This window comes from Diospyros lotus, chromosome 4 (assembly GCF_014633365.1).
Source record: "Diospyros lotus cultivar Yz01 chromosome 4, ASM1463336v1, whole genome shotgun sequence".
Taxonomy (NCBI): domain Eukaryota; kingdom Viridiplantae; phylum Streptophyta; class Magnoliopsida; order Ericales; family Ebenaceae; genus Diospyros; species Diospyros lotus.
In genome coordinates this window covers 4,403,725-4,414,088 of record NC_068341.1, presented here as the reverse complement: position 1 = coordinate 4,414,088, position 10,364 = coordinate 4,403,725, and the positions used below count along the sequence as shown (strand labels likewise).

Sequence of the window (10,364 nt, the reverse complement as noted above, 5' to 3'; positions counted from 1 at the left end):
TAAGTTATTTAGTACATTTCATGATTGGCACCAAATTATATAGGTTTGCAATATGAGAGAAAAAATATATAAAATTTAGGAATGTTCAAGCCGTCCAAACTAAATTAGATTATATTAAAATAACAAAATAATAAATTGGTATACTGAAAACTTGATTGATTAAAGAATGAACTAGGTCAAATCGATTTTGGTCCGATAGAATTCGGCCAAGCCAATCTTTTCTCCCCTCTCTAATATGAATTTAACAAAATATATATGTATGTGCACAAGGGGCCAAACAAAATCACATAATTTTAACTTATAATTTTCTTTCCATATAATAAAATTTAAAATTTAGGTTTAAAATAATATATTATTAGTAAGATATAAAATATTATATGAATAATTTGGTTTTCACTCTTAAATCGGATCGAAAATCGAATCTTTCCATATTCTAGATCAAGGTGACCCCTAGGGCATAGGTCGAGTAGTTGGATAAATAATATGTCGATGTTAATCTGGTGGATTATAAGTTCGATCTTACACAAAAGTCAAAAGTTTAACATATAATTTACCTCTCATGACGTAATCGAGAACACAAGTATCAGGTGTCATGCGATCTCAAAACTAGATCAATGTGTACTTGGTCCTACATCAAACTAGTTATTTTAATATAATCTATACCATTATTTAAATATTTTTAATAAAACTCATCACAAGTCTTAAGTTGAGATGTTATAAATATGTTAAAATTGTAAAATGATGAGAGAATTATTTATGATTCGTTTGTTCAGTATACAATAAGATATTATTTATGATATGCTTGTGTTAGTTTGATGGGTCATAAGTTCGATTTCTCCTTTATGCAATAGTTAAAAGTTCAACTTGCGATTTACTTCTCCCTACATAATCAAGAACATAAGTACACGAGATCACACAAGGGCGATAATCTCAAGATAGCTGTAGATTTCTATTATTTGTATAGAAATAATATGGTTTTCAAAAATTTAAGTATTTTCTATTTTAAAGACCCAAAACAAGGAAAAAAAAAATGCAAGAAACACAATTAACATAAGGACTGTGCAATACCATTATTGACGTGAGATTGACATTAATGATCAGCCATTAATTAATCAAGTGGAGAAGGAAGGGGGAAAGCCTCATACCATCAACCAAACTCCCATGAGAAGCCATGGGAGTGGAACTTGACTGTGTCCACCAGATAGCCCTCAAGTATCTTTCAACTGCCCCATTTTCTCAAATCTTAAAGATCTATTGTGTTGACAAAATGCCTTTACTAATTATCAACAATACTATTTTAATTCAATAAATAAATAAAATAAGAAGCCACCAAACTTGTTCTTCTAATCTTGGCCGGAGATGGAGCTTTCAAAAGGCAATTCCATGCTGACACATCTTCAATTACAACAAGACAATATAAAAAGTTTTCAAGAGGAGTTGTTGAAAATTTCACACCTATGACATATATATAGTCATCAAATGATATTATAACTTATATGAAGCAATTTGGTGTATTTAATGGTTGTTTGTATTGTTATTTGGCTAAATTCATATTTTTATTTTCATATATTTATATTTTTTGTTGTCGTTATGATTATATCACACTATTTATATTTTCGACTCAATTTAATTTTATGTACATATAATTATTAAAAAAATATTTATTTTTATAATCATTATCTCTCTTCATATTTTTGCTACATTAAAAAATAACTATTTAATATTATAACATCATTTTTAAGTCACTCTACTAATATTATACACCACAATAATAAAACATTTTTTATTTGTTTTTTTAATAAAAGCAAGCACAATTAAATATTACTTTATACTGGACCTTCCATTTGTTCTTATCTAGTTTGGTTGAGGTGTGGATTTGGTGGATTAACAACTCTTGAGCCAGCCCTAGCCCTCACTATTTTATAATTCATTCACAATTAATCAAATGTAATTAGGGTGGGAAAGATATGGACTAATTGGCTCCATGTGGATTAGTATCATTCTTAGATGTCATCATAAGCTTCCTAAATTATGAGGCTGACACTAATATATATTTTAATAATCGCATCTAATTATTTCTTAAGTTAAATTAATTAGTTTATTAAGCCGACATATCTCTCTTCAAATCCACTGTATTCGTTCACATTAGGGATACATTTAGGGAAATATTAAATACAATTTACATTTCCTTAACTTTTACGTTATGCACGTGATGGAATATATAAACACAGCCAATTCTTGCATAGAATGTGACAGAATATTAGAAGTGAGTGGCAAGATTAAATACTATACTATAACTGCATAATAACAATCCGTAATAATCGTTAATAAATGCTGTACCCAATAAGATCCGTGGGTAATTTTCACAAGCCCTATTCCTGAGGTCGGATCCTGCTGGAAGAAACGTCACCATGTGATTGGGTAATGGGAACATCCGGTGAATCCTACTGTCAGATCATGTCATTAGAGTCTGATTAGTGCGATCACAAACACGTGTGGCTAATTTTAAAAAACACTAAATCTGGGTCCGACCCAATAATTTCTAGAATTTCGTGTGTTAATCAATTATTTTCTTTTCAAATTATGCTAGATGTACAATATTTTTATATATCTTGAATTATATAAGGAGATATTATGACTAAAATATCTTTCATTTTGCATGCACCTCACGCGTCTTTATGCGCCTCACAAGAATTTTTTTGTCATTGATATACCTTTATATAGCTCAAGGTGTACACAAAGGTATACAAATAATATTTTTTTTTTCAAAAAATAGAAGGACGTGGTACCCAACACCCAAATAATTTTAAGTAATACTATTTATGTGGATGTTCATAATTAGTTGATTATGATTAGTAGGTCTATAATGAAAAAATAAGTCAAAACATAAAGAGAAAAAAATAAAGTAAAACGTATACGAAAAGTTTTTTACGTGGTTCAGTCGGAACGATGCCTACTTTACGACTGTTCTCTGAGTATTCCGATAGAGTAATAGTATATTATTCTTATTGTTCCCACTTGTATAATGGTTTTCGACCTCTATTTATAACAGTGGGTGTTCACAATTACATAAGATCTGTGAAATGGAAGGAAAATGACATAGGGGATAAAGTATTTTTATCAATTCCATAAAATTGAGAGTGAGCTTCATATTACTAGGGATTTAGTTTGTTTTAGATAAAGTAGATGAATCCCTACTTCCGGTTATTTCGCAACCTTATTGTTATGCGAGCTAAGCTATTAGGCCAATAAGCTTATTGTTGAGAGCTCGCTTGGTTTGACCAGCAAGTTGAAAATATCGCTGGGAACTCACTCGGTTCCGCGGTCTGAGCTCGAGTCTCAGCGACGTGTAGACTTGTCCTAACGAGCTCAGCCTTAGGTCTATTAGGTTTCAGGCGATTAGGTTGATTTACTAGGTCGAGTTCAACCCATAGAAAGTGGTGCATGAAATACCCATAACAATTTATATAACACATTTTTATTGAATAATAAAAAAATACATAATAAATATTGACACTTGTATTTTTTTATTAATAAAAAAGTATCACCTAGATTAAAAATATAATTCATCTACACTCTAAATGAATAATATTATTCAATAATTATTTTTTATAATTATTATACAAATAATTAGAGTATATTTGATTGCGCACATTTTTTATAAAAAATATGTAATTATTACATATTTTCTATAAAAAACAATCAAACACTCTTAATTTTTCTATGAAAAAATATGTATGATACAAGCATTTAAAGTTTCTTTCATAGAATTCATTTTTTAAGGGGGTAGGATGATTTTTGTTTTCTAGATAATATTACTTAAAATTAAATTATAGGTAATGCAATCAAATACATGTTTAGAATGTGTTTGATTGTATTTAGTTGAAAATGGAAAATATTTTCCATCTTCCATGGAAAATAAAAACCACCACCTCTTGGAATCAAATTTCTATAGAAATTATGTCAAAATATGTTTTAAATGGTTGTACCATAGAATTGAATTCCATAAAAGATATTATGTATCAAACAACAAGGATGGAATTAAATTTATTGAATATGACATTTTCCATAGAAATTTCATACTATCAATTATCAAACACATCTTTAGTGATTAACAAAGAAATTTATTTAATAACGTTCAGCGTCTTTGTTTAGTCAAAAGGAGAGTTTTATAATTGTTGATGTTGAGAGTTTAATACGAGTAATTTATAAAATATTAAGTGAGCTTATATTGCAAGCATTTGAAAGATAAGAACAATGTTTATCTTGTCTCACCGATGGTTTTTAATTTACTTAATAATAATAAAATAAAACCAAATAACATTATTGGAAAATGATGAATGAATATTGCATTGTGTAATCGTAGAAGAAAAAATAATTCCGAATGTAATTATCCGGGGCTCGCACGCTTCAGATATCTAGTACTGCCCCTGCCTTATGTCGGGTTATTTTAAGGTTTATTTCGAATCATAAAACCACTCTCTCTCAGAGCGCGTGAAGTACACGAAATGGGAAGAAGAAGAAGAAGCGAACCGTTCTCTTTTCCGTTATGGCACCTTTACTTGCCATTTGGGCCACGTCCCACCCCCCATCAAACCCACGATTTCTCATAGATAGAAATTAGAAAGTTCTCGCTCTCTGCGGATACAGTAGCAGTGGACCTGTTTATAAAAGGCGTGCGGCATTTCAAGGTTTGAAGTTTGAAATCATTTGGTGGGTGGTTTGTTTTACAGTTCATAATTCCGCCGACCCAACCAGGCCCCTTCTAAAGATTCCAATGGAAGGAGGCGGCTTTCCATCTCCCTTTCTCGCCATGAAGTTCGTTACCTTGCTTTCCGAACACCCTTCTTGCTAATACACACCAAGTAAAGAAGCCCAAAGGTGGGGGGGAAATGATTCAGATTCATACCCAATTCGCCATGAATGTTGTTTTGCTTCCAAACCACACCTCTCCGCTGTTTCTCTCTCCCCCTCCTCTTATTAATATTTGTTTCTCTCTCTAGAACCCACCCGCGTCCCCAATCCTGCGAAATCCAAATGTCCAAGTCCCCATCTCACCAGGAACTCGAAGCCAGGCCTGCTTGCTTGGGTTTGTTCAAGAAATTCAAGCGTTTGAGGCTGTTTGAGCCCTCTCTCGGCGTTCTGGGCTTCTTTCTTGTCGCGGTCTGTATTATTTGCTGCTTCTTTTACTTGGATTACAGGGCTGCGGCCAAAGGATTTCGGATTTCATCTCAAGCTGACCGCTCTTTGTGGATGAAATTTAATGGGTCTCGCGAGGATCGGATAGTTCAGTTCTTGAGTGAGAAGGGTGGCGGCTGTGACGTCTTCGATGGTGATTGGGTGTGGGATGAGCGCTACCCTTTGTACCAATCGAAAGATTGCAGGTTTTTGGATGACGGGTTTAGGTGTTCTGAGAATGGCCGTCCCGATTTGTTCTACACCAAGTGGCGTTGGCAGCCCAAAGCTTGCAACTTGCCCAGGTATTGGTTTTCGCTTTCTTTGCTGCTTCTCCTGGAAATTGTGTTTGGTTGCTGGGAAAGTTGGAAACAGTGAAGCATACTGGGTTGAAAGAAGCATAAAACTGTTATAATTGGGCCAAATCGAAAGATTGTGTTTAGTGTACTTGGAATCTCGATGCAGTGGGGTGTTGGAATTTTTCATCGTCGTCTTATTTTTCTTCTTTCTTTCTTTTTTCTTTTAATCACCAATATGCATGTGTTTGATATAGTTCTGTAAATCCCTGTGGCTTGACTACGATTTGTTCTTGCAATTTAGACTGAAACTACTTGAATCACGAGGGCATTGTTGGGTATATCATTAATGGATACTGTATTTTCTCTTGGTGCCATCCTTTCTTTTTCACGTTTGGCTTTTTGTTTCGTTCTTTTCTTTGGAATCGGTTGCCCATCAAATCACGGACAAGGGTACATGTGAAGCTTTGGGCCTTGAAGCCACAAGTTCATTATCTTATTTGCCATTATTTTGACTTTTCGAAGGTGCTGATCTAATAATTTCTTAATTTTTGTGGAGACGTATAATTTTTCTTCTCTGCGATAATTCACTATATTCTTCAAGCATCAGATTTCTTGATCTAGCACGATGCTTTTCCTCGTTAATATGTATACGTTCTAGTATTGGATTTCTACTTTCAGATAAAGACTTTTAGAAATTTGTTGAAAGTTCAATCAGATTTTGTGATACATTCCTCAAGAAATCCGATTCTTGCAGATGCTTCTCCCAACTAAAAAAAGAGATCTTAACAAAATTGTTACAAATGAAAATTGAGCACAATTGTGTGAAAGAAACAAACCACCTGTACCTGTTTGCATGCAGAAATGGGAGACGTGCTTAATTTGGCTAAATAGTTGACCTGGCCCTGCACTTTAATTGGCATTATTTTTCACGATAAGCAAGCACGTTATAACCAAACTATTATTGCACTATGATTGTGGTCCCAAATTTGAGTGGTTTTTGGAAACTTGTGATATGTTAAATCTATCTTCAGTTTTAGTTTGATATAAGATGGAAAGGTTAGTGTTTGATTCCATTCTATGTCTAACATGTAGTCTTTTGTCATGGATCCCCCCCCATATAATCTGGACCCATCTCAGTCTAATGGGATTAAGGAAAAATAGCTAATACTCTACTCTACGTTGTTTGGTTACTTACAAAAACAGATTTGATGCAAAACTTATGTTGGAGAGATTGCGAAACAAGCGGTTAGTATTTGTTGGGGATTCAATTGGAAGAAACCAATGGGAATCCCTTCTTTGCATGCTTTCTTCTGCAGTTACCAATAAAAGTTCCATTTACGAAGTCAACGGCAGCCCAATCACAAAGCACAAAGGGTTCTTAGTGTTCAAGTTCAAGGACTATGATTGTACAGTGGAGTACTATAGGGCTCCGTTTCTTGTTCTGCAGAGCCGACCTCCCCCTGGAGCCCCACCTAAAATAAGAACTACCCTGAAATTAGATCAAATGGATTGGAGCTCTTCAAAGTGGCGAGATGCAGATGTGCTGATCTTCAACACAGGACATTGGTGGAATTACGAGAAGACCATAAGAGGGTAATTTGATGTTTAAGATTACTTTTCTTATTTTCTATAGTTTCTTAACTTGTCCATCATGAGCCTTTGAACTGGAAAACTTTCATAAGTTCAGTGAATTTTGTGAAACGTGATGCAAGAACTGCTACATCTTAACTTGTGGATCATGTTTTTTGAACATGATTGCTCACCTTTGGTGCCTTTTTTTTTTTTTAATGAAACTTTGCATATTTCATTGAATGTATATCAATTATGGTCAGACCTTTTGGAATTCTAGATTATAAATTGTAATTGGTTAATGATATATTTTGACAGCCGTGCTATTGGTGAGACCACTTTTTCTTTTAAGACTGTTGCATTTCCTGCTACATATTTTATTCACCATCAAGCTTTACATCTATTATAAGAAGGGATCTTAACCTTCTAAACTAAGGTACGGTATGGAGGAGGGCTAAGATGTCCATGGTTTTGGGAGAAACTGGTTGATGGGCCAAAGAATCCAATTAAACATGGTTGAAAAATTAATTAGTTGTTATCAACTTTTTGGTACAAAAATGATAGACTCCACATCTCTTTGTCTATGGAACAAGTTACAAGATTGAAAGGAACATGTGAACTTATTTGGAAGAACTACTAAGTCATGTTTGAGGAGACAACGTGTGCGACCAGCCACCTGGTTTAGTTTTGAGTCTGTTACTGAACTGAATGTTTAAACTACCTGATCAGGGGTTGTTACTTCCAAGAAGGAGCAGAGGTGAAGATGGAGATGAAAATTGACAGTGCATACGGGAAGTCCTTAGATACTGTGTTAGATTGGATACACCGTGAAGTAAATATGAGCAAGAGCCAGGTGTTTTTCCGCACATATGCCCCTGTACATTTCAGGTTGGTTTCTTAAATCTTAATTCCTTTTATTGAATTATGATACTATCTGATTCTTTTCTTTTCTTTGGAGTTTGCCAAAATCTGTTTAATTTAAACTAGGTTTAGGAGTTTCAGCAGTTCAAAGTATATGATTTCTTTCAAAGGATACCCGGGAAATCCTAAAGTTTTTTTGTTTTTTATTTCCAATTCCAGCTCTCTTCTGTTATTATTTCCAGGGAGGTAAACAAACAAATATAATGAACTAAAGTACAGAAGGGGGTTTTGACTGGAAACATAAAGGAGGATGCTATTATGTTTCAAAGGATATGTATCAAATTTTATCCGAGCCTATCTTTATTGTATCAAATTTTAAAATGGGCAGCAAATTATGTTGTTGTTGTCATTCCATCTACTAAGACTATGTGCATTTGAGGTAACATAGTGACAAAACTTAGGTTCTTTGGCTGTCTAAATGTTGATATTGCCTCATGCTTACCCTGGTATTTTGTTCTTTTGATTCCACGCCAAGTTGTCTTAGTGACCGATTTACAAGAATTGAATATGCCTTCAATTTAATTTTAGGTGGGATTTTATCATTCGCCCACTTACATATTTGCATAATATGCGTATGTACTTGTGATGGTTGGAAGCCGAAAAGATTTGAGTCAGATGGCAGCAATGATATTGCTGCTTGACATGGAAGGGGAAATTAGAAAAACTGGAAAGAATCATTTGTACATTTCTCACGTAACATTAGTTTTAACGAAGATAAACCAACAGTTGCACACTTTTCTCACCATTACAACGAGATTTGGTGTCACAAATGAATTTCAGGGAGGTGCCCTATTTTCTGGAATAAAAATCAAGATTGTTTCTTTTCTTGCCATGTGTATTTTTTCTGCAGACATCATACATGATCTCATTTGAGGAACTTAACTCATCCAATGTGCAATATGCAGAGGTGGAGATTGGAGAACCGGGGGAGCTTGTCACTCGGAGACACTACCAGAGTTAGGCTCGTCATTGGTGCCACCCCAAACATGGGCTCAACACAGCATGTTTGTTGATGTTTTGTCAACTCACTGGAACACACATAATGTGAACGCGTTAGAGATCTTGAACATAACCCTTCTGACCTCACAAAGGAAGGACGGGCACTCGTCTCTGTACTATCTGGGTCCTAAGGCTGGACCTGCGCCCCTCCATAGGCAGGACTGCAGCCACTGGTGTCTCCCGGGAGTCCCTGATGCATGGAATGAGCTACTATATGCTTTGTTTCTGAAGCGCGAAACCACCTGCTCCCAAAATTCCTCCACATTTCGAGCACCAGCATGATGTTCAAGGGCAGCTTATTTATTTGCTTGGTTCAGAGCCAGAGCTGACTGCAGTGGAAAGAGTACATCTGCACATATTCAGATATTAGCAGAAAGGAATGAAGCACCTCTAATAGGAAGAGATGAGGTCCTGCTGAAAGCAGGTCTCTGATCGGATTTCCTGCTGCTGCTGTTCATAGTTATACAAGAACTTGATTTTTAGGGTCAATTTGGTGGGCTGGGATTCTTCGTGGAAATAAGATACAGGAAATTTTTAGAAGAAAGATACAGGTTTTGGGTCCTCCTCCTTGTGATTATTATAGGGTTTCTTTAGAACTAGTACCCAATTTTGTTGTATATTTGAAGCCTGTACCCGTGCCTTACCAAATAATGCCTTCAGCTTCAGCACTTCATGCTAGCTACTCTCCTTAATTTGTAACAAAGTTGATGTTGTTGTATCAATAGGACAAGCAAATGAATAAGCTATGTTCAAAACACAAACAAGTTTTATACAAAATATGACATCAAAATAATGTGTTAGCGCTATTATTTTAACTATAAACTAGCTTTAACACCCGTGTAATGCACGAATTCAGCTAAGAAGAGACATATTTAAGAGATTTTGATATTAAGAAGAACATAAATAAGTCTATATCATTATATAGATCAATATTGAACACTACAAATATAACTCAAATCAAAGAAATTTTACTTATATCCAAATGATCTTCATTAAGGATCCTACAAAAATTGTAGTGGTAGTCAGTTTGCACTTTATCAACCATCATAAGTAACTTGAATATATTTATCTCCAATAATAATATGTCTGCAACTCAATATTTGATTAATCTAAGGATCAGCTCATGAAATTTGGCTTCTTTCGATTGCCTTCTCAAATATTCTAAGGGTGTGTTTAATTGAAATTGTCTTTCATAACAAATATTATATCAATGGAAAAATTTTCATATTTAGATGTTTGATTACTTAACATTTTTTATGAAAAATTTTCATGGTACAACACATTAAAGCATGTTTTGATTTATTTTTCATAAAAAATTACAACTAAGTAGAGGTGGGAATTGTTTTTTTATGAAATTAAAAAATATTTTCCTTTTCCATCTTTTTCCAAGCAAAGATACCC

At 34.3% G+C, this 10,364-nt stretch overlaps 1 protein-coding gene across 1 annotated transcript; it reads left to right on the top strand.

Moving 5' to 3' along the window:
• The first annotated feature begins 4,582 nt into the window (after positions 1–4,582).
• LOC127800067 (protein trichome birefringence-like 10) lies at positions 4,583–9,641 on the top strand. The gene is made up of 4 exons (XM_052334474.1): positions 4,583–5,480; positions 6,678–7,067; positions 7,773–7,931; positions 8,870–9,641. The coding sequence occupies exons 1-4, from the start codon at positions 4,924–4,926 to the stop codon at positions 9,243–9,245; spliced, it is 1,482 nt and encodes a 493-aa protein (XP_052190434.1). The 5' UTR covers positions 4,583–4,923; the 3' UTR covers positions 9,246–9,641.
• Positions 9,642–10,364: the final 723 nt, after the last annotated feature.